The following is a 24,975-nucleotide window of genomic DNA, read 5'->3' on the forward strand; positions in this document are numbered from 1 at the left end:
CTAGAATATTCCGGGTTTTGGGCTATAATCACTATATAAACACCCCTAATCTTACCCTTAAGGAGACGAGAAGTTGCTAGCCGAATTTGGAGAGTTCACGAGCTTAGGATTGCTACTTTTGGCGACTTTGGAGTTGAAGAATCATCCGGTGGTGCGCGCATTGTTTGAGGACGAAGAACACGGGTTTTATCTTTTGTTTTCTTTCGTTTTCTTTATTATCCGCCATGAATTCTTATTTGCTTGTTTTGTTTAAACCTAAGATGCTAGGCTAAAGTGCATGAATTGCCTATGCTTAGGATGAACCTATTTTGATGTTTTGATTTGACTTTGGGATTATTTATCGTTATGGTTTAGTAAAAGATTTATCTATAATTAGTTGATGCGTATGAATGCTTAGGATTGCTTGATGAGTTTTATTCCATAGTTTTCCTTGATTATTGTTTGTCATATGATAGGATTGCTATTAGGTCAATTACTTTGTGTTTTTGATTATTTTATGATTGATGTCATGATAAGATCATAGGAATAATATTGTCAGATAAACTTAAGTGTGCTGCTAACCTAAAATCTGTAAAGTGTTAAGTTATTGATAAGTCTTTACTATTTAATCTTGCTAGATTTAGTTCTTCGTAAGGAGTCCGTCTAGGGTTGATTATTTATTATTGTTTATCAAATCAATTAAATATAGTAAATTGTCTTTGATTTCCGCGCTGTAAGGTAGGATTTCGTTATAAAGGAACTAAATTATAAATAATTGGGTGACCGTAAGGAAACTTGATTTTTAATACTGTTGTGCGTTAAAACTTGTTAGAAACCCATAGGTGCCACTTGAGAAGGGTCAGGGGTCCTGCTCGGGTTTTCTTTTAAGCATCTATTTTATGATCCCAGTTCATAACTAAACATTTTTCCGAGTCACAAGTTAATTATTTAGGGGAGTCTAGCCTGGGTAGTTTTCTCATCATCATCTTATTTTCATAACAAACTTTGCTTTCGTTTAAATCACTTGTTTTCTTAATTAGTTTTTAATTATAGTATTAAATTAGTATTTTAAATAACCCCCCCCCCCCCCAAACAAATATAATTAATAAGTTGTGTTTTGTAGACGAGTCTAATTAGCTAATAAACGTAATTTAAAGAGTCTCGTGGGTTCGATATCCGGACTTACTTAGCTTTACTAGAGTCGATCGGTTCACTTGCCGGTTAGTAGTTTAGTCGAGTTTTAGAGAGTCTAGAGTATTACTTAGTATTTATTTTTAGTTAATTTAGTTAATGCATATTAAACTACTTCAAGCACATCAATTACCTTACCTGTCACGTGACTTTTGTGTTCAAATCAATCAGCCCAGATAGTTTTTGTTTGAAAATCATCTCATCTAAAACCATCTCGCACGTGAATTTTGATCTTGTTTTCATCTCTTACGTGAGATTTCAAAAAACTTCAAAAAAAGTTGTATTTTGTGTTTTGTGAAATTTATCGTCTCAGATGAATTTCAAGTGAATTTAGTCTTTTGATATAAAATCCATAACAATCTTCATCTTCATCGTCTGGCCATGAACATAAAACCCACTTTCCGACCACCGGCACCACCACTGTCACTCCACCGCCGGCAAAAACCCACCTCAAAGTCCACCACCATTCCACCTGCCGGCAAAAACCCACCACCACCATTCCACACGTCGGCAAAAACCCACCACCACCACTACCCCACTATGTAACCAATACTCATGGAAATTCAAGAAAACATAAATTATAATTGAAATTTTCAAAACATACATTAAAATCTTAGTTTTAAAACGTTGATATGTAATTCTTTTTGAAGTAGACATTTTTAACCAATCTTTTGTAAAAGAAAATAAAACTTAAAAACAAGAAAATAAAACAACTACTGACATTAAAACAAGTTTAGGGTTAACTTTAAAATAACTATAACTTTCAGGATAAAAAGCAAACTTATCATTAAAAAATGGAGTACAAAAACATCGAAGTAGTGGGATCAGGATGTGCAGATCTAAGATCCCTCCACTCTTCTTTATCATTATCAACTTCAAACCCTAAATCCCTAATTATGCACTCCATGTGGCCGCTTCAATTGATAGAATCATGAAAGCTTATCCATTTTCAATAGGAAATGCCCTGAAATAGTCTGAATCGCCGGAAAATTGCTTTGAATCTGGCCGGAAGTTACTGAAACTAAGGCCGATTGGCGGCAAAGTGAGATGGGATCGGAAGCAGAGAACAACGAAGATTGTTGTTAATTATTTTTTGATTAAAAATTAAAAAGAAAAAACATTTACCGGTTCACCGGTGGTTAATCTGGTCCATCTTGATCGCAATCCGCAAAACCGACCAGCTTTTTAGAAAACGGCCCAAATAGCATGAACCTACAGCGGGTCCCAGTCGAACCGATCGGTCCGGGTTTTAATAATCAAACACGTTACAGTTGACAATTGAAATGGGATTGGTCATTTGTTGGTATTTCTGATAAGAAACAACATATTTCAGTTTTTGTTTGGATTGAGGCATACATGGAATTGACATCTTCAATTATTTGGTGTTTTGAATTTGGAATTTTACTATCTTTGCAAATTGACTTTCAAATACAATACACATATTTATTAAAATTTTTCTTAATTTTTATACACAACTCCGCGTATCACAACGGATTATAACTTACAACTCCACGTATCGCACGGGATTATAACTTAGTGACTTCATCAATGGTGGATTAATGATTTTTTACATTTTCCCTCATGAACTAAGGTCATTTCTAACATAATTCGCATATAAATCAAGCTCATAACTTTGGGTGAGCAAAATATTTACCGAATATCAGATTAAAGCAAATTAAAAGTTAGTCAAAACCGGTTTAGCCCAAACAGGTTTAACTTTGGAACCAGTTAATAAAGAGTAAAAACGATCAGTTTGTCTTTTAAACCGGTTTTCAACTGGATTGCATCAGTATTAACAGTTTCAACTAAGCAGTTGTTAAAACGAACTACAAACCACCAGACCAGATCAAGACCAAACCAGGTTTCTCCCAAACCAACTGCTAAGTCGAATATGTATCGACTTAGGAACCGGCTTCAAATCCCAAATTGGTTTCTATGCGCATCCTACTAAGCATGTTGAGTTTGACGGGAGCCTAAAAATAGTGAGCTATTATAATTATAATTATCACGCATGGTAATGATAACAGTAATAGCAGTAAAGTAGTAACAATGAAAGTTACACTAATTGAAAGTTACATGAGTTAAAAAACAAGCTAACATGATCAAAGAAAATAAGACTATAATAATAAAACCGTAACATATCTTTGACCCACCCAAACATTCAAAACTGATAGACAATAAAAATTCATGAGAATATCTAAAACCCGAACATAACTTGAATTTAAAAAACACATAAACTTATCTTTTCTTGGACACACCAACAGTCTTTCCCCTACGACCAGTAGTTTTAGTATGCTGTCCACGCACACGAAGGCCCCAGTAATGACGAAGACCACGATGATTCCTGTCAAAATTCAATCCTTGCCCGTTAAAGACATGTAAACAAACCAAACGCTCAGTGAAATGCTGGCAAGAAGTTCGTTTATTTAATAAACAAACAACCATAAACGAAAACACAAAATTTTGTTTATTTAGTTAAATAAACAAACATGAACACATATCCTATTTATTTATGTTGTTCATTTATATAAATTTGCTTGCTTCGTTTACGCTTGTTATGCTTGTAAATTACGTTAGTCTGTTTGTGAATTATGTTCTTCTGGCATAAACATAAACGAGCATGAACACCTTCACTTTCTTAACAAACAAGCATAAACAGGGAAATCAAATGTATATTTGTTTGTCCGTTTGTTCGGTTAAAGTTAAAAGAACTAACATGAAAAAGCCACGTTCGTGTTCTCCCATTTGTTTACAAGCCTACCCATTAATAATTAACTTCCGAATAAAAAATAATTAACATTATAAAACAGAAACATAACCCAAATCGAGCAAACTATAATAATAAAGTTAGAGAGTTAAGACCGACCTGATCTTCTTCAACCGCTCAAGATCGTCTCTCAATTTCATGTCAAGAGCAACTTTTTTTTTTTGCCAAACCTTGTGTATTCATTTTACACTACACAACTGAGCTCGAGCCGAGCTTAGGCACGTTAAAAGATTTTTATAAAACAAGTTAAAAGAGTTTTATAAAGATAATTTAAAACTAGATAAATTCATAAATTCTATAAAAATAATAACTTCCTAACAAACAGTGATTATAATCGAAATGTGAAATGACCTCTTGTTCATGTCGACGTCAGCCTTTTTGCAGACGATGTTAGCAAACCTCCGACCAATACCTTTGATAGAGGTCATGGCAAACATGATCTTCTGCTTGCCGTCAACGTTGGTGTTCTGAACACGAAGAATGTGCTGAAAGTCTTCATTTGCCACTAGCGACCAAGTATTAATCAAATCAGCAATTAGTTATAATAATAATAATAATAATAATAATAATAATAATAATAATAATAAATAATAAAATATTTTTCGCTTAGACATATTGTGTGGCCTGTGTCAGTGTCAAGTGTCAACCTGAGAATACATAAGTTTTCGAGTTTGTGTTTCTTGCTACCACAAACATAGCTCGTTTAACGTATACTAAACTTCATTTTAAAGTTTCAAAAGCTTCATATTTGAGCGCTTTAAAGTTGCTTTTGCTTTTTAAAAATCAAATAAGCAGTTTTTTAAAGTTCATTCAAACAACCCCTTAACTCGAGCAAATTTTCTATTCAGAAACATTAGTTGGAATGACTAAAACTTTTGATACATAGGAAATCATACTTGATAAAGCCGGAAGTAATTTAGTAATCAGTATTACTTTAGCAATTTAGTTAAAGTTTCTTTAATTTTCTTAAAAATGTTAAGAATAATCATCTATAACGTTTGTACCATTTGAAAATTTATAAATGTAAGTAAACTCACATGAATAAACAAAATATCACTTTGAGAAAAAACACATCAAAAGTATTCTAAACACTCATGATTTACGTTTGAAACTATTTCGAAAAACTTATCAAGAATTCTATCTTCGAGCACTCCTGTAACATCAATTTCTGCTCCTCCCTCCTCTCCCTGGTAACCCAAGAACACACCGAAAACACTTCAACTTTATGCCCTCTGCTGGATGTCGACGATTTGCACGGTTATGTTCGGTTCGGTTATTAGGCGAAACCTAAACCGAAATCAAAGTAATCGGTTATTTGAATATGCAAATCGTTCAGTTTTTGGTTTTCCGGTTTTTCGGTTTTCAGTTAATTTCGGTTTCGGTTCGGTTATTTTCGTTTTTTTTTATTCAATTATATGTTGACATTGCAAAAAAAAATTAAAAATGAAAATGCATATTTTTATCCTGTATAAGAACATGTTATAGTACCATAGTCCACATATATATTGAATTTAAAAAACAAAAACAGCCACATGCTACGTGAAATTATACGAATATAAAGTTGCTAAATAGAGCTTAAAAGTTAAAAAGTTTAGTCTTGATCTTCATTCATCATCTTATTTATTTATCTTAAAAGTTTAGTCCATTCCTCATCATCTTGATAATCTTTATCATTATCAATCAGTTCGGTTCGGTTTTTTTCGGTTTTTTAAAAATGGATAACCGAATCGAAACCGAAATTTAATTTTTCAAAAAAACAAAAAATTAACCGTCGGTTAATGCTTCGGTTTGGCTTTTTCGATGTGATTTTTTCAATTAATTCGGTCTCGATTCGGTTAGTTCGGTTTTGTGCTCACCCCTAGTCGACACCACTCGTTTTTATATTTTGCCCAACATTTTAAAATTTTTAAAAGTTACAAGTAATCCCTCAAATCTTGAGTTTTATAGTTGGACACAAATTCATAAATATCCTTATTTTAGTTCATACTCAGCACCATTTTAGCGTGATTGTTTGACAAATTTTATCTCCATTAACTCTTATAAATTATCAAGTATTGGGATGTTACATAACTGCATGCATAGCGCCCACAGGTTGATGACTAGGGTTGACCACGGTTCGATTCGGTTCGGTTTTTAGGTGAAACCGAAACCGAAACTGAAAAGTCGGTTTTTCAAATACACAAACCGTTCGGTTTTTGGTGTTTCGATTTTGATTTGGTTATAATCGGTTTTTTTTTTTGTGTGTGTAGGCATCGCAAAAAAATCCAAAAAAATGAAAATGCATATTAGATGCAAAACACAAAATTAGACATTTGTTATGTGGAACCAAACGAATACAAACTTGCAAGAGTACTAGAGTTTAAAATTCAACAAAGTTCATAATCAAAAAAACTAAAAGTTTAGTTCCAATCTTTATTCTTCATTTTATTCATTTTCAAAGTTTACTCCCAATCTTCATCATCTTCATAATCTTTATCACCACCAACGGTAGATCCTTTTGGTGTTTTGTTTCCAGGCATAACATCTACAAAAAATGCATATAATTGTATTAATAATTAAGTAAAAACACATATCGGTTCGGTTCGGTTTTTTTCGGTTTTTTAAAATGGAAAACCGAACCGAAACCGAAATTTCGGTTTTCCAAAAAAACAAAAAATTAACCGTCGGTTAATGCTTCGGTTTGATTTTTTCAGTTCGGTTTATTCGGTTAATTCGGTTTCTTGCTCACCCCTAGGTGGATCTATAAAGATTTTAGGGGTAGTTCGATTGCCCCTTAACTTTGTCGGCAAAGTGAAAATTAGTGAGTTTTTCTCATGAGAGAATTGTCATTTATGTCCCTATGGTTTGGTTACTTTTACCATTTCCGTCCAAAGTTTTTTTTTCGCTAGTTCCGCTCTCATGGTTACATGTTCTTGTTATTTCAGTCCAGTTTACTAACACCGATGATTACTTTCTGTTAAGTGAAGGGTATTTATAGAGGTGGTCAAAAAAACCGGTCGGCGAACCGGTTTGCCGGTTTAAACCGGAAACCGGTTTTTAAAAAAACCGGTTTTTTGTAAACCGGTTTGACCGGTTTACAAACCGGCGGTTTGTATATCGGTTACACAATTTGGATCCTAAACCGGTTTTATAACCGATTTTTAAAAAAACCGGTTTTTTTTAATAACCGGTTTATTAAAAACCGGTTTTTTTAATAACCGGTTATTAGAAAAACCGGTTAACCGGTTTTTTTATAAACCGGTTTTTGACCGTTATAAAAAAACCGGTTAACCGGTTTAAAACCGGTTTTTGAACGTTGAGTAACGGCCATATAGCCGTTTTTGGTTATTTTTGACCGTTTTTTTTTTTTCCCATTTTACCCCCACAAACATCTATATATAGCTTAGGTTGGGTATTGGTTAGATCACACTCGATTATACAACTCCAAACGCTCTAAACGTTTATTACATACGCGATTATTTTGTTATCTCACGCTCAATTATACCACATTACCACTCCATACGCTCTTATTTCGTAGTCGATTATCATGGCCTCCCAAAGTGCTGCTTCATCCGTCAACATGGGTGCCTCGAACACGGGAGAAACGGTCGTTCGGGTCATCCCCACGAAACGAAACCAAGATGTTTGGCAACATTTCGACCTATGCGAAATGTCTAACGGTACCCAAAAAGCTCGATGCAAACATTGTTTGAAGTTTTATGGCAAAGATGCAAACTCCACTTTAAGAGCGCATGTACAAAGGCCCTTTTGCAAGGCCTTGAAGGACGAATCGGGAAGTAGTTCGCAGCCGGAGATGACGAATCAAGGAACGGTGTTTACGTACGACCTTGAAGAGGTACGTCACCAGTTTTCAAACTTTGTGATTCAAAATACACTTCCTTTCAACCACTTCGACAACCCTCAATTCACGTCGATGATGCAAAAGTATGTTCAACCACGCTACCAACACGTAAGTCGTTCGACCCTTAGAAGAGATTGTCTTAAAGCTTGGAAAAACGCTAAATCCGAACTAATTTCATACTTTTCAAACTTACAAACTGGTGTAAACTTAACAACGGATGTGTGGTCGGTACCTAATGGTTCGCCCGACTCATACATTTGTGTGACGGCTCATTGGGTTGACCCCGGGTCGTGGCAAATGATGAAACGAACCGTTGCGTTTCAATTGTTTGATTACCCGCACACGGGCAGAAATATTTTTAAACTCTTGGATAAAGTCATTCGACAATACAAGATTGAAGATAAAATCTTTTCAATTTCGTTTGATAACGCGTCCAACAATACGGCCGCGGTTGGCCATTTAAAATTAAAGTATAAACCTATTTGTGATGGAGCGTTTTTTCATAGCCGATGCATTGCACATATTATCAACTTGGCCGTGCAAGATGGGTTAAACGTGATCGAAACGCAAAGAAACAATTTTAAAAGAATGTTACGAGATGTTTTTAGCAACAATAAAACATTTTCAAGATACAAAAAATTTTGTGATGAAGCTAATTGTCAATGGTTGGGGCCCAATTGGGATTGTCCAACAAGATGGAACTCGACTTGTGATATGTTTGAGAAAGCCATCCAACAAAAAGAATCACTAGTTGCGTTTCATCAAATAATGTCAAGTAGGGGTAAATGTGCACCGTACGATCCTAGAAACTGGTTATTGATTGAGATCGTTACGGAGGTACTTCAAATTTTTAAATCTTGCACAACAAGTTTATCCGGGGTTTACTATCCAACAAGCCCCATTGCTTTACCAAAAATTGCTGTCATGTGCACAAAGTTGGGTGAACTTCATTGTAGGGGTGCACCTTATTTTGATATGGGTGTAAAAATGAAAGAAAAATTTAGAAAATATTTTCAACAACTACCCGCTGTTTTGACATGTGCTGCTGCGTTAAACCCTTGCATAAATGTTGGTGGTGTTGAAGCTTTAATAGAAAAAATTTGTGATGAGCTAGAGTTAAACGACGATCAAAACCCCTATTATAACCAAACTTTAAAGAATGCTTTCAACACCACCTTGTCTAACATGTATGATGTTTACCTTACAAAATACGGGTCGTCTTCCCAAATTCATGACTCGTTAAGAGCTGTTGCCCAATCCCAATCCCAAACCGACCTTGAAATGGGGATGTACTACATGATTTGGGAAGACGCCGGTAAACGTCAAAAGGTAAACACCCCAAGCAGTGAACTTGGAAGGTATGGTGGTACCAACTTTGTGAAACACATGACTCCGGATGAATTTAGAAGTCTTGATTTGCTGGCTTGGTGGAGAGGTAAGGAGGATGAGTTTCCGATCCTCGCCGCCATGGCCAAAGATTTACTAACGGTCCAAGCTTCCACGGTAGCTTCGGAGTCTGCTTTTTCTGTTTCTGGCAGGGTTATATCGATTAGGAGGACTCGACTGACTCCACCAGCTGTAGAGATGTCTATTTGCTACAAGGATTACTTGGACGCTTTAGATAGGGCACAACATCAACGCTCACTCGAGGGGGAAATGGACTATGAGGCGGGCTTGTATGAAGACGAGGTCAATCAAGGACACACTCAACCAATGACCGATGAAGAAGCCGCGTACGACGATTACCTAAGGAATAGCTCGGGATCGGGTAGCGATGAAAATAATGAGTAAGAAACAGCAAGTTGTTAATGTAATCGTGTCTAAGCATTCTTTAATGTTTGTATTTTTGAGTTACGAATATGCGATAACGATTTAATGTTTGTATTTTTAATGTAAAAGCTATAAATGAAAGTTATGTATTTTTGAGTTACGAATATGCGATAACGATTTAATGCTTGTAGTTACCGGTTTGTTTATACTGTGAAAAAATAATGGTTATTTAAAAAAAAAAAAAAAAAAAAAAAAAAAAAAAAACCGGTTAACCGGTTAGACCGGTTATTAAAAAACCGGTCTATAAAAAAACCGGTTTATTAACCGGTTCTAACCGGTTCCCAAACCGGTCGTAACCGGTTTGACCGGTTATGGTTTTCATGCACAAAAACCGGTTATTAACCGGTCCGGTTATTAACCGAACCGGTTTTTTTCCAGGACGAAAAAAACCGGTCCGGTTAATAACCGAACCGGTTTTTTTAAAAAAACCGATTTGTGCACCTCTAGGTATTTATGACTTTTTACATGCTTTATTTTATAATCCCTTCATACGAGGCTCACGACCACCACCCCCACTATAAAATTCGGCCACCACCACCACCACAGTTAAATCTACGACCTTCAACGACTGCTATGCCAGCAACCATCACTGAGATTTGTGACCTGCGACACCAGTCATAATCATATAAACATCGGTCATCATTTAATCACTGAGATTCGTGACCTGCGACACTAGTCATAATCATATAAACACTGGTCATCATCTAATGGGGCAACTTCGTATAACAGTAAGCAACTTTCAAAAGTGTTCCAATTAGGTCACTCAACTTTAAAAAGTGTTCCAATTAAGTCATTTAACTTTCATGTTTGATTAAATTAAAGGTTTTAACATGTTTTTTTAGTTTTTTTCTTTTTTGTTTTACATAGTTAATCTTTTTACCTTTTTTTTGAAGTGGGCGCTGAGTGACGACGTGAATTTTATTTTTTATTTTTTAATTTAATAAAATTAACGTTTTTTTTAATTTTTTAATTTTAACTACATATATTGCAAAATCCAACCCCCACATCTTATCCTCCAGTTCTTTTCTTAATGCACAAAAAAATCGGTGAGACTTGATTTGAAGATTTAGTGACCCGATTTGGGAAAAATATGTATTAGTGACCTAATTGGAACACTTTTAAAATTGGTTACTATTCTATAAGATTTTTTCGTAAAGATGGAGATGATATGTATTACTGTGTTTGGTGGAAGTTAGGGTTATTATTTAAAAATGGTTTTATTTAACTGGTATTAAAATTGGTTTTATTTTATTAAGGGTATTTAGGTAATATTACACAATTTAACAGAACCATGCTAACGGAGTTAGTAATCTAGACGAAAATGGCAACCTTTAGAAACCATGAAGACGTAAATGTCAAAAAATAAATTATTGGATGGAAACTAGAAAAAGTGACAAATGACAGGGACAGAAATGACAGTTCTCTCATTTTGTCTTCATTTTATGTATCGGATACCCTTGAGCAAATATTCGGATACCCTTAGGCCCTACTCCCTAGGTCCAAAAACCAATTTTGAGATATCCCTGAATTTTTTTCTAAATCTGCCATTACTAGCGTCCCTTCCCCTTTCGCAAGTCGAATCTCAAGTATCTACACTGAGTTTAATAATTCTCTAGTTAAAAAAAAGGGAAAATGATTGGAAATTGATGGCTTCTACTCTCAAAAGATACCAGCGGTCGTAAAAGAACTTGGATCAAGATCGCTAATATCCAACTTCTTTTCCATTGCAAGGTATGAAAGAGTTTTTTTAACTGTTTTTCTCCCCGTTAAATTTGTAACCGAGTGCCATAATGCATGAGGAATAATTTATTGGTTTGTAGACATCTGCTGTAAATATTTTTCTCACTATATGAGTTTTATCTTGTCTTCTTCAAATGTTCGCTACTGGTAATTTGCTTCTCATGTTGATCCTTCATTTCTTTCAAATTCATTATAACAAAATAACTTTTAAAATGCTTCAAATTTTAAGACCTTAAAATGATTGAGTTGGCTCTCATTTAACTCAATATTAGCAATAATAAAAAGTACATAAGGTTCAAAAGCTGAGATTTTATAAATTCTTAATCAGATCTTCAAATATTTCAAATTTGGGTTTGCACTTGGAATAATTGTCAGCCTTCACCTTTCCCTTTGAAAATTTAAGACTTTTACAGGCTGAATTGATACAACACGTACATTTACAACTTTTACTTGAAAATAGGACCAACAATATCAACAAACTGGTGGCTAGTATAACCAAGATCATAATCTTGTTAACAAGTGTGCGATATAACACCGAATGACCAAGTAACCGATATGCATAGAACAGACCATCCAAAATTTGAAAATTAGTCAACAAAGAAGTAAAGATAACGCTCTTGCTATACCAAGTTCTCTAAAACTTTGTTCCTCTCATAATGGTAATAATCGATTAAAGATAAAACATGCAATAGTAAGTCGAGTACCAAGAAAAAAATAAAAAGAACACAGATGATTTTGAAAATGCAGCAAATGATCTCAAAGCTTTTTACTTCTTCTTGGCAGCATCTCCGGCCTTGGTCTGCACAAACAAGAAAATCACATTAGACCTGTTTAGTTACAATGTGGGTCAATTTGCTTTTATCTCAAATGGGTCATCTAGCTTTGACAGTGTTATATTGCACACATTATAAAAGGTTGTGCATAAAACCTTAGCTGGTTTGGTTTGAGCCCAAAGCGACACAAACCAATACATGCACCACCCTAGTTTACATGAAAATGTGTCTTAATGATTGACCGAAAAGAGCCCGTTTGCTGGTAGTATTATTATCAACTATTTGATCATTTACCTTCTTTACACCTCTGATCTTCTTGGCCCTGTTCTTTCTTTCCTTCAATTGCTTTCTTGACTTCTCAACCTTGGTGTCCAAACCATTCTACAAAACCAAAAAATATGTATTTGAAAAAAAATATATATATGACAAAAACATAAAAACAAACTTATGAGTAAGATAGTTAACTACTTACCCTGACAAGCCTGTATTTTGGTTCATACTTCTTAGCATTTTCAACGGAATCATAGATCAATCCAAAACCAGTTGATTTACCACCACCAAAGTGAGTTCTGAACTTGAATACAAATATGGCATTCGGATCTTTAACTTCGTACATTCTAGCCAACTTCTCTTTCAATTCAGCCTTAAAAAAATACAAAAAAAAAGAATCACTTTTTGATACAGCTTAAATGAGTAAAACCAATAGAATAGCTAAAAAAACAGTAAAAACAATCATCTGGCTGATAAATTGTCTATGGTAGAGCTTTACAAAATACTAAATGGCTTTAATAGAAAAAAAAAACAAGATCATTATTTTGTATAAAAGAAGCCTGTTTAGAGGGTGTTTGGGATTGAGTTTGAAAAATGCTTATTGGCTTTTTCAAAAAGCCAATAAGCAAAAAAGGTGTTTGGCAAATGTAAAAGCTCCTTTTGTTTTGGCTTTTTGATTGGCTTGAAAAAGCACTTTTCCAAAAGCCCCAATTTAGGGCTTTTCAAAAATACTTTTGGCTTTTGATTGGATTTTTACTAATCTACCCACCCTTTACCCTTTTTGATCATTTTACGTAAATAAGCTAAGCCAAACATTTTTTAAAAAGGGCTTATGGCTTTTCCAACCGCATAAGCTAATCCAAACACTTTTTTAAAAACTCCTTTTCAAAAGGCCAAAAGCCAATAAGCGCTTTTGACAAAGTTAAATAAGCAATCCCAAACACCCTCTTAATCATAAACGAAAAAACCTTTTAATTCAAGATTATCTAAAGCAATCATTTGTAAATTGCAAGTTGTTACAAAGATATAAGATTTTACATGTATAAAAACATATTCAAAATGAATAGAAGAGTGTAGAACCTTGGATACATTGGGCCTTCCAGGATGAAGCACATCAATCACCTACATGAAAAAAAAAAAAAACAAATAATTAAATTACTACAAATGACAAAAAAGAAAAAAAAACATAGTTAAAACATGAACTCACGAACTGCTTCCTGGAAAGAAGCCTGTTTGTCATAAACTTCCTGGTACGGATTGTCACTGCCTTCGTGTCCGCCATTTTCACTATTAATTAATTAATTAATCCCACCAAAAAAAAAGAATTAACAACCAGTAATACCGTTATATAAATGGGTATGAAGAAATGGGTTACACTGGACATTATTTTACTTTTAGTGGGCTACTTAAATTTATGTTTCGTTAGCCCGGCCCAGTAGCCCATCTTTATTGGTTTATGAAGTAAGTAAACAACTCAAGCGACTTTGTGAATGAATGCGCTGTTGCGACGGAAATATGGTCTAACAGTTTGTGGTAGCAAATATTGTTAGGACTTACTTTTGTTGTGTTCGACGAAAACAATTGATTAAGTAGCTGATGAATACATTCAAACCAAAAGTTTGAGCTAATCTTTATATATGATAAAGCAAGATATCATAAACCACTTCGCCTTGATTACATTATTTGGTAGATATTACAAAGCCTTGTTTTTAATTATCATTCTTCAGGATTATTAGTGGTTTAGGTCTAATACAGGTAGTGATACATATAACTATTATAATTAATTTTGTACTTTTCGACGTAGAGAACTTATTCTCTTTGCTATTATGATATAGGGCATAGGGTTTGTTGTAAGAGAAGTGTGAGGATCAAATATCAACTTAACAACTATGCTAGAAAAAAATTAAGCGTTACAAAATTGATAAAAATATAAAGAGTGATAATAGGTTGGATGATTTTTAGTTATTAGAATTGTGGGATTTTACGCCCAACTTGCGGTGCGCCCATATAATGTATATATGTGTGAACCCTCGGGTGGGCAAAAGTGAAATTGCACTAATTTTGACGTTATTTTACTAATCTCGTGAAAGTAACGTTAAAAGTGGCGGGAGGTTAATCAGGCATCATGTGGTGGCTCTGATAGCCGAAAGACAAGGGTACACGCACCAATCGGCTGATGTCCCGGTGGTTGAGTGTTATGTGTCTTATGTCCAAGGCTTGATGCAAAACTACTATCGAGCCGGGGGTCTCACCGGAAGCAGCCTCTCTATTCCTTTGGGGTAGAGGTAAGGCTGTCTACATCTTACCCTCCTCAGACCCTACCATAGTTTTGCTATCGGTGGGATTTACTGAGTACGACGACGATGATGATGATGAGAATTGTAGGATTTTATATAGCGCAAAAAATCCAGTTGTTAAAAGAAAAATTATAGGGTATTATAGAATTTAAAAGAAAAACTATGAATTAATATTTTTTTTATGGATTTTCACCCTTCCCCAACTTGGGTTGTTCACGAGTCGAGCTAGGGTGAGTTTGAGCTCGAAATTAGTTAAATGAACCCGCTCAGCTAGGCTAAGCTTGATTTTGATGTTAAACTGAGTTTGGAGCCGTGAACTTTTTGAATAGCCCTCACCCTAACCTCAGGCATCCCCATGTTCCGACGTTCACATCTCTCCTTTGTGCGCTCGTCACCGTGCTTATGAACAACCATATGGTTCCCAACCGTGTCACCCTGTATCGGTGTTCATCGTTCCTTGTGTTCGTACTATCAAATACTCACCCGTACCTTCCACACACCTTTCTTGTACAATAACACACATAAGCCAATTATTAGGGGTGCCCAAAATGCCCGAACATGATTAGCCCGGCCGAAGCCGAATAAGCTATTAAGAGTCGTGTTAAATAGAGTCAAAAAAAGTGTAAATCGGATTAGTGTCAGGTTTCATTATTTTTTTTTAATGAATAACAAAGAGCTATTTTTGACTAACTTATATTTGCAAACGACGCCGTTACGGCATTCTATCAGCAAGATATTTGGAAGCGTATACCAAATGAAGATAATGGCGAGCCTCTCTGTCTTGAATCTCTGGTCTACTCCTTGGCCGGGATCTCATAGCGGCATATTCCGGCCACGTCTTCGAGTTCGGTCATCTACTTTCTTCCGCAACAAAACCCAACGCATTCATAGCAACGGACAGCAACCGGACGAATCCGCGGGAAGGTTTTTGGATGAGGATGGCGTAGTGGAAGACATGGACGGTTATCTCAACTATCTCTCTCTCGAATACGATTCCGTTTGGAACACCAAACCTTCCTGGTAACTAACTATTTCTCCACTTTTCCTTCTTCATTTCTTCTTGTTAGAATTCAATGCCATTGTCTGCTTAATTAAGCTTTATTTCATGTGCTCAAGATGCTGGAGTGTTAGATATTTTAACGGCTCCGAGAAAGAAAAAAAAAATTGGGCCTCGATTTTGTTGGGTTTAAACAATTTAATTTTTATACGGGCTTATAATCTGGGTTGTGTAAAAAACTTTTGTATAAAAATATGATTCAACATGTCTCTGATGAGCTTTTGGTTGGGAGTAATACCCCTTTGCCACTAGATTTTATGTAATTGAGTTGAAACATTAAATATAAATATTGTTTTTAATAAAAATACATATAATTTAAAAAGAAAAAAATTGGGCCTAGCGGGGTGTCGGGCCTGTGACCGTCGACCACTCAGCCCCCCTTTAGGGTCAGCCTTGTAATTGGATTGACTTGTCGACCAATGTAAATCATAATATACATTAAACAAGTCAGGCGGAGTTGAGTGCACACCTGTTTGTTGTTTTAGTTTATTGTGATGTTAGGGACAAAGCCCCTGGGTTTCCAAGTGACAGCGCCCCTGGCCGGGGTTGACTATAATTACTATGTTGAAAATTCATTAGAAAATGAATTTTTGGATTTTGTCACATGACTATCATAAGTCAAAATAGAGAATTGATACCCTGTTCTTTTGGGTCGCATGCTCATTCTCTGGTTCATGAAAATTCACTCTCAAAAACCACATACGAAGTTCTTGATCTCTCTGAGTTTCATCTGGTTGAAATATTTGGAGAAACACCAAATAGTTTCAATCTAAAAGTGCGAACCTTTCGAAATTCCCAAAATGTATGATGGAAGAGCTCAGGAGAGATTGGAGGATTTTGAATGTGTGAATGGAACAGAATGCATGTAATTCTGTTATCTTTAGGGAAATCTACTGATGCAGTTTCATGTCAAGTTTTTAAAACCTTTTATTTGTAGGTGTCAACCATGGACAATAACATTAACCGGAGCATCAGTTGTTGCTGGCAGTTGGCTAATACTGCATAATATTATAGCCACTTCGGTAGCTTCTGTTTTAATTGGCACATGGTGGTACATTTTTCTCTATTCTTACCCAAAGGTACGACCCAACAAACTAAATCATCTGTTCTAGCGGTTGAGCTTAAGGAACCACGAGCCATGATTTGATTTTAAGCTAAATGAGCCATGTCTGGAGCCTGCGCTTACTATAAAAATGGAATATATACAATTTTTAATCTGACAAATAACTCAAGCTGTAGCCTGTAAAACCAATCACTAGTTGAGGTCAAATTTTACACATAAGGCTCTTAAGGAGCCAAACTCGAGTTCTATTAAGTTAAACATGTTAAACTCGAACTTATAGTCTTATATGTGCAATGCCCACTAATGTTATTCCGACAAACAAGCCAAGTTTGAGCATGTAAAACCTCAAGATTAACACATGAATTTTGAAACAAGCTGAATTTAAGGTATGCAGAGCTCTGGTTTGGCTTGCTCACAGTCCTATATTATTAGACAGAGCCAGGGCCCAGGGATGTTCATGAGCTGAGCTAGGGAGCTCGGGCTCGGATCAAAGATAAACCGAGCTGGCATGGCTCAGTTTTGAAACCGAGCTATAAATATGAGCTCGATCTCGGTTTATAAAAAGCTAGGGCCGGTTTGCTAATTTTTTTTATATAGTGATATATAAAAGACAATTTTTTTTAACATAACACATAATACAAAATTTATAAACTAGAGAATTTATAACAGTTATGTATTATTTTTGTTTTTCCCTATATTTTATAAGTTATTATTATATATATTTAATATGGGGTTTAATTTAAACGATCCAATTGAGTGAGCCAACCAACGAACCTGGCTCAGGCTTGGCTCTTTTACATACGAGCTTTTCTCGACCCAAGTTTTTTTCAAGCGAACCGTGAGCTTTTGATCAGCATTCAAAAGAAACTGGTGACTAGATGCTAATGCAATAATATTTACTATGTTTTCCGTTTCAGGCATATACGGAAATGATTGCTGAGCGGAGAAAAAAGGTTACCAGTGGTGTTGAAGACACGTTTGGCTTAAAAAACAGCCCTTAATCTTTGGCTAGAAACAGGAGTGCGTTTCTTTTGCTATGTAAATTGCCAACTATTTTAAGATCTTATTCTATGAATTAGCATTAAATTTCTCTATAGTTTTATAAATGTGCTAGTAAACCGATTTTGCACAAAAGAAGCATAATTCTAAAGGCCTGTGACATGAACATGACTAGATAACTTTACTCTTTTAGAGTTCTACAGGTTTGATGATCACTTGCACGATTCAGTTCTAAGAAACAGGAAAATAATAGTTTGTCAATTTCGGCTCATTTGGGCTGATTTCAATTTTTCAAGGGTCAGAAAGATCAAATCAAAAGATTAGCTAAAGGATTAAGACCATTCCCATAAATCAAAAATTGTTCAAGTCGGTCGGCCAAATAGTTTAAAAGAAAAGAAAAAACCCTTTAATTTCCGCGACTTGGTTGCTCCACCGAACATAAGTCATTCTCTTTACACATGGCAAAATGTTATTGGTAAATAAATTTTACCTTTTAAACCTTATAATCTAATTTAATTCAAAAGGTTACCCGCTTTAAAGGACAATGCATCATAATTTCATATCCACTGATTCTACCATGAATTATTAGTTCCAAATGCTTATTCAAAATAAATAATTATATTATCCAAATACCAAATTTGTAACTTTTTTTGAAACATTAATATAATTTTTATTAATATCAAAATTTTATTTAAAAATGTAAGAGTCGTACTAAGATCTTATACGATTCTTATTAAAGGTTAGAATTACATAATTAGAATTCATATAACTTGATAAGATTCATAATTTATATTATGATTCGTTGGAATATAGTCATCAAGAAATACAGTCGTTATGAAAATAGTTATTTAATTTTTTTCTATTAAAAAAATACAATAAGAATTAGAGATAATACATATCTATTTATTTTTAAAAAAATTGTTTTGTTGGGTTGATAATGAGAGTGAAAATTTTGAGTTTGGTTGGCTATATAAGTGGAAGAAAGAAAAATTAGTATTTTAATGAAAAGTTGGGTTAAGTTGGGTTGTGAATGAAAGTAACCTAAGAATAGGTTTATTGATGACCTCATAAGAAGTCATGACACTATTCAAGGAATAAAGAAAAAAATTAAATCCTTTTTACCCTCACAACCCGGGTTACAACCCCAACCTAGGTCACAACCACTTTTTAATTAAATATTCTTTTCTTTTCCTTTCTTTCAAATTATTTGTTTTTTATATAACTTACTTTTTATTTAATAATTTATATTATTAACTTATTTTAAAAATCTAAAAACACCGTTTCATTTAGTTTATTTTTATGAACATTTCGATATAAATTTTATTAAAAGACAGAGCACTTTTAAAAATATGTATTTTTTAATATTGTTTTATATGTAAAATTTTGTTTTGTTAATACTTGTAAAAATTCAAGGTTTTTTTTATAGAATTATGATATTATCCTTTTTAACAATTTTTTATACTTAAAATAATATTATTTAAAAAAATAAACATTTTTATTAGTTTTAATAACTTTTATAGAATAAACTAAAACCCTAATAAGATATATGTATTAAAATAATTGGTTTAGGTTGGGTGGGGTTGTGAATACATATGAAAAGTTGGGTTAGATTAGGTTGTGTAGATAAAAGAGAGATAAATTAGTTTTCTATTAAAAAGTTGGATGGGGTTAGGTTGAGTTCTGAATAAAATTAGTCGAAATAACTTGTCAAAATGGGTAGGACACCAACTAGGTTTACTTTTAATGGTTTATTTTATTTTATTTTATTATTTTATTTTTTTTTAGAATATCACCTTTACAATCATACTCAACACATCAAGAGTTTTCCAGGATGGTCTAATTTCAATCCGAAGCGGTATAGAGATCGTAGCCGTTTGCCATTTATTAAACACTTACAACTCTAGCATAGAAAACTAGTAGACCATTTGCGCAATATCTAACGCAAGTTAGAGCAATCCCATACCAAATTAAGTAAGTAGATTATGGTCTGAATGTCGTCATGAGAATAAACTTTACATTAGGTGAGAACTTAGTGAGCGTAACCCCTAGGGCCTTGTTGTCAATTAGGATCTTGAAGCCACTACAATCATTGTTGAGGAAAATAATCAATTGATCCATAGAAATGTGGTATGTACGAGGAGTTCTGATGACGTGTTTAATTTTTATTATATTTATTTATTTATTCTTTTGCGTGCAGTTGTCTCATCAAACGATATGAAGACGATAAGGTTGGAATGAATGTTGAATTTGTTGCAAAGGATGAAACTGACTTGGCTACGTTGGGTATTGACACACTTGTCAGTGCGTGCGTCCTAGATGTAGCAAGTCAAATGACATGATGAGGTCGGAGATGCTGTTAGCGTGCCCATTGAGTCTACCGTTGAGGATTAGGGTTTTATCGAAGAATGTTGTAGATGACCGGAGTAGATATTGGATTTGTGGGGGTTCATTGGGATGGTGGTTAGATGAAGGGGTGAACATGAGTGAGTTCAGACCGAGAATGAGTAAAAAACGAAAGGTTTTTATATTTACATAAACGACCAGTTTACTTCGATTATAAGGGAATATTGTTTAGCTGGTGTTGTTTACAATGGGGTAATCGCTGATCAATCCAAGCTCACTTCGATTAATACACATAATAAGGCTGTGTCAAATAGAAAAGAAAAAAAGTCTCTACATCGTAATTTGTCTATGTTTTATCCACATTATCACACTATGTTATCATTGTTATCTATCCCATTCATCCAAACACCCTTAAACAGCCCTTCCAATCATCACACTAATGGCTATCAGCCAATTAATCACGCCTAATAAAATTTCACTTATAAAGTAGAGTATGGGAAGACTTTGAATGAAAACACATCTTATCAATAGGATAGAGATGTTGCTCCTAGCAAGACCGGGGCTCCAAGGGCATACAAAACAAAAATGAGGCAAATAAAAGCACACGGAAACATGTGCTTATAGGACTTAACACTTAACATAAACCATTGTCAGTAGCAGCAGGAGTAGCAACGATAAATAAAAAGGCGGGCTAACAGAAATACATGTAAACGAAAAACTAAAGAATCTTAATACTCTAAACGCCCCACCTAGGTCTACGTGCTCCCTACACCTAGAGGTACGCCTAATCCCTAATATCTATATGTTCTATAAATCCCCAACCTTTATCCTACATTCCTACGCCTCCTTCATAATATGCTCTTGTCAAGTCGGTCTTTCTAAGACGGTATGTCAATCATCTATGTAGATTTTTGCGCTCCAGTCCTGACTCACTTAGGAATGCCATCAAGTAGAAAATCTATCACTGTGAAAAAACCCTCTTAAAGTCAAGTTCGATTTCAGATTCCAAGTCTTAACCATACCACATGCCATTGGTCCATAAGACCAACAGTTCACTTTACTATTTTACATCAAGTTTTGTGTAGCATTATTCATCATATTAAATATTTAATGTTTATCTTACACTTACTATTAACGAAGGGAAAGTTAAAAAGAAATTGCTAATCTAGTTATCCCTCTCCGATCAATTCTTCCTTTAAATTCTTATCCGATGAAGCATTTAATAATTTAAGATACGTCCATTCTTCTGTTCTTGGTAACTCACATTCGTTCACAAATCCTTAATCCAAGTCCGCATTTCAGTAAAGGCAAATTTTATAACATTTGCTCGTGATAACATTTGCAATATTATTTGAGTAAAATATGATTATCTTTTACTCCGTAATAAACAACATTCCCGTAATCTTTTAATATGCTAAACCTTCATTTTAAAACTTAAATCATCAGTTACAAGTGTAATTTGTGTACAGTTTATTTTTGAAGTTTTTACAAAAAAGGAAGGCTAGTCTTCACCAAAAGGTATAATGCACATTTATGCAAACCCAAACATCATCTTTTAAGTTTTAACACTTTTAAATGCAGCATCTGTGAAGTTTATTACTAATAAACTAAAAATCATGATTTTACATAATATTATAAGTAACATAAGCTAAAACCCTCAAAAAGTCTTATAAAGTGAAAATATTCAAAAAACGGTCTACCATGGACTGACTATAAGTTTTTGTGATGCTTACACAACGAGTAAATGGTTAAAAACCGGTAGATGAAAATATAAAAGTTACAGATTTAAATATAAAAGCTATCTTTGGAATAAAAAGTCTGAAAATTAATTATTGAACCCTGTGATGCGGTTAAAACCGAGCCATAAACGGTTAACTGTTAAAATTACGTTTTTTGTACTTATAACTTTAAAACTCATATATTCAAGTAATGTAAGTCCTAACTTTATTCTAAACTAGTTTTTAACCCGGCACAACGCGCCGGGCGGTGGTAAAACCCAAACGCTATCTGTTTCAAACATTGAGGTGCTAAGTTGACGCAACTTCGGTCGGTTTTGGTTACTTGCTTTACTTTATCGAAACTAAAACCAAAAATAAAACAAAAAAAGTTATAAAAACTGAGGCGGACCAATGGGGTAACGTCGATTGGTTAAACTCGGGCATTGATAAAACCCGACCGTTGTTGATCCGGGTGTTGAGGTGGCGAGTCTACGCGAATTCGGTCAGTTTCCGTCTCGTTCGTTACGATACCGAAAGTGTAAACAAAAGAACAAATTGGCATTCGGTCTGTTTTCGTTACGTTTGTTTCGATAGTGGAGCTAAAACAAAACAAAACACGATCATTCTATGAGAATTCGGTTGGTTTCCGTCACGTTCGTTACGGTACCGTAACTAAAACAAAAAATTGTCTTTAACCAATAAGGTGCTGCCAAGTGGCCCAATGGAGGTACTTGTGATACCAAGTCTCTTATTTATATTATCATATTTAAACAAAAGACACAAATAAAATATTTAAGAAAAAACTAAAAAGAAAAAAAATTCTATTTAAAGAGGAATTTCTCCATGTCAAAAAAAAGGATCATGAATCCTTGCCTTGCCTAGGAGACTTGAACCTAGGTTTCTTCCCATTCCCAAGCCCTAACTAAATTACCAACAACCAACTCACCATTATATCATAATTGTTAATACATCAAAGTGATTTACATAAATACAAAAGAAAACTAATAAAATATTCAAAAAAAACCATCTGTCGCACCAAACTTTTTAATTATACTATATAGATAATTGTTTACAAAGGTATAAAATGATAATCTATAAATCTATGCATTAAATATGTGATTATGTTTTTAAAACGTGATTTTTACCTAAACCAATAACAAAAGTGTGTGTTTGGATTCGCATCAATTACTTGTAAAGTCTTTGTAACCAGTTGCATTTTGTTTGAATGTGGTGGGCCCTTGTATCAACTACAACTAGGATGGTTTAAAAACTTCGTGGCTCGTTCGAAAAAAGCTCGGCTTAAAAAAAATATTTCCTTTAAAAAAATAAATAAATAATAAAAAATTTAACGAGGTCGGCTTGACTTCAGGCTTCAATTTAAGTGAGCCAAGCTCTAGCTAGATTTTTTAGCTCGATAAAGTAAACGAGCCTAACACAAGCCAGCTCGTTTAAGTTCAAGCATGAGATTACAACCTGCCTACAATGAGTGGAGGATAAAAGTGTGATCCAGAAGCAATCAGACCAGACCCTGGTTTGATATCATAACATGTGGCATAGTGAGCTTTGTTCATAACCTAACATATTTACACGAATCCACAATCCTAGTTTATATCCCAACTAACCATGGTTAAGTTTTGTCCCCATATAAACCCAAAGCCTCTTTTCCATTTGAACCATATTTCATTTCTAAGTGAAATAAATTGTAAGTTGCAATGCTCTTAATAATTAGATTTTCAATTACTAGTATAAATCAGTCTGATCAAACGGTTGCAATGCTCTTAATAATTAGATTTTCAAATTACTAGTATAAATCAGTCTGATCAAACGGTTTGCTAATTTTTTATTGAAGGAAACTATTGCAGATTATTTTGGTTTTAATGTAATTTAATTTGGTGGTTATGGTGTTACGTATATTTAGGAATCAATCATGATTTTATTTTTATGGTGACCCACAATCATAGGAGGTAATTGTGGGCATCCATCCCTTTATATTGTTTGTGTCAGACATATCGAATCAAGGAAAAAACATTCACAAAAGTCCAATATTTGTTATGGTAATCAGAGCCAAAATCAAGAGTTCATATTTTTTTTTGTCCAGTTAGTGCTTTCTTCTTCTTAGTTCATTTATCTTCTTCATATTCCATGTCTCCCTCCAATGAATCCTCAGCCACAAACAACCAAACTTCACCAGAAAAACAACCCTTACACCAAGCCTACAATGTCACCAACATCAACAATAAAATACAAACCCTCGACGGCAAGAAAGTAACATATTCTTCTTGGGTTAAACTTTTCAAACTCCATGTCCGCGCCTACAAATTTCTCAATCACATAGATGGCACCGAACCACCCGACGAATCTGACCCAAAATTCTCTGCCTGTTCAAACTCGATGCGCTCTCCTCCAGTGGATATATAACACATTATCCGACGATCTACTCTCCCGTGTTCTTGACATCGATATCACGGCTAGAGCCGCATGGCTAAAAATACAAGATATCTTTGTCAACAACAAACACGCCAGAGCCGTCACCCTTGAAACCATGTTCACCAACACCACCCTCAACTCCTGTTGTTCCTTTGATAACTACTGTCAAACCTTGAAGGACATCGCTGAGCAACTACGCGATGTTGATCAACCAGTCAATGAAAGCCGCCTTTTTATACAAATGGTCCGTGGACTTCCCATTGAATACGACACCATCGCTGCAATCATAAACCAAAACAAACCAACATGGGAGGTTGCTCGGAACATGATTGAAGACGAACAAACTCGAATTGCTGCTAGATCCAACAACAGCCGTGACACCGTACTCTTGCACTATAATACCCCTGCTCAAACCGATTCAACCCGGTCACCTTATCCTAATGGCTATCGGGGATGAAACTATAACCCGATAAAGGCAGCTAGAGGCCGTGGTCATAATATGCGTGGGGGGCGACAAGGCGGCAGCAGTCGCGCACCTCCATCCACTGGTGGTCGTGGGTCCAGTTCTTGGGGAACACAATTTCAAAATTCGTTGGGCCAACAACACCACCAAACCAACATTGCTCCCATACCTCAGTCTAACTTAATGCCGTCTTAACAGCCTTTTACACAGCCACCTT

General features: G+C 34.7%; 3 protein-coding genes and 1 pseudogene across 4 annotated transcripts; 2 read left to right on the plus strand and 2 right to left on the minus strand.

The window, feature by feature from the left end:
- Positions 1-3,254: 3,254 nt before the first annotated feature.
- On the minus strand, positions 3,255-4,473 carry LOC143556727 (small ribosomal subunit protein uS13z/uS13y/uS13x pseudogene; annotated as a pseudogene). The gene is made up of 2 exons (XR_013139429.1): positions 4,037-4,473; positions 3,255-3,514 (listed from the first exon to the last, which is right to left on the minus strand). The product of XR_013139429.1 is annotated as a small ribosomal subunit protein uS13z/uS13y/uS13x pseudogene (transcript).
- A 7,496-nt stretch (positions 4,474-11,969) lies between these two features.
- On the minus strand, positions 11,970-13,682 carry LOC143556736 (small ribosomal subunit protein eS24z-like). Its single transcript, XM_077045992.1, has 5 exons — positions 13,599-13,682; positions 13,472-13,513; positions 12,594-12,764; positions 12,416-12,502; positions 11,970-12,147 (listed from the first exon to the last, which is right to left on the minus strand). The coding sequence occupies exons 1-5, from the start codon at positions 13,671-13,673 to the stop codon at positions 12,115-12,117; spliced, it is 408 nt and encodes a 135-aa protein (XP_076902107.1). The 5' UTR covers positions 13,674-13,682; the 3' UTR covers positions 11,970-12,114.
- Positions 13,683-15,451: 1,769 nt separating this feature from the next.
- LOC143556728 (uncharacterized) lies at positions 15,452-17,904 on the plus strand. The gene is made up of 3 exons (XM_077045984.1): positions 15,452-15,708; positions 16,683-16,824; positions 17,726-17,904. The coding sequence occupies exons 1-3, from the start codon at positions 15,452-15,454 to the stop codon at positions 17,807-17,809; spliced, it is 483 nt and encodes a 160-aa protein (XP_076902099.1). The 3' UTR covers positions 17,810-17,904.
- A 6,299-nt stretch (positions 17,905-24,203) lies between these two features.
- Positions 24,204-24,752, plus strand: LOC143556729 (uncharacterized). Its single transcript, XM_077045985.1, has one exon. The coding sequence runs from the start codon at positions 24,204-24,206 to the stop codon at positions 24,750-24,752; it is 549 nt and encodes a 182-aa protein (XP_076902100.1).
- The last annotated feature ends 223 nt before the right edge of the window (positions 24,753-24,975 follow it).

Source organism: Bidens hawaiensis, unplaced genomic scaffold, assembly GCF_021521415.1.
Source record: "Bidens hawaiensis isolate Kalapana, Puna unplaced genomic scaffold, B.hawaiensis_p1.1 tig00018672_1, whole genome shotgun sequence".
Lineage (NCBI taxonomy): Eukaryota > Viridiplantae > Streptophyta > Magnoliopsida > Asterales > Asteraceae > Bidens > Bidens hawaiensis.

Bases quoted from the DNA above. Each gene is read 5' to 3' on its own strand.
- LOC143556736 (XM_077045992.1), bottom strand. From the start codon at position 13,673: ATGGCGGACACGAAGGCAGTGACAATCCGTACCAGGAAGTTTATGACA. The intron at 12,765-13,471 runs GTTCTACACTCT...TATTTTTTTAAG, and splicing joins GAAGGCCCAATGTATCCAAG to GCTGAATTGAAAGAGAAGTT. The intron at 12,148-12,415 runs GTAAATGATCAA...TTGTTTGTGCAG, and splicing joins AGATCAGAGGTGTAAAGAAG to ACCAAGGCCGGAGATGCTGC.
- LOC143556728 (XM_077045984.1), top strand. From the start codon at position 15,452: ATGGCGAGCCTCTCTGTCTTGAATCTCTGGTCTACTCCTTGGCCGGGA. The intron at 15,709-16,682 runs GTAACTAACTAT...TTTTATTTGTAG, and splicing joins TGGAACACCAAACCTTCCTG to GTGTCAACCATGGACAATAA. The intron at 16,825-17,725 runs GTACGACCCAAC...TTTCCGTTTCAG, and splicing joins TTCTCTATTCTTACCCAAAG to GCATATACGGAAATGATTGC.
- LOC143556729 (XM_077045985.1), top strand. From the start codon at position 24,204: ATGGCACCGAACCACCCGACGAATCTGACCCAAAATTCTCTGCCTGTT.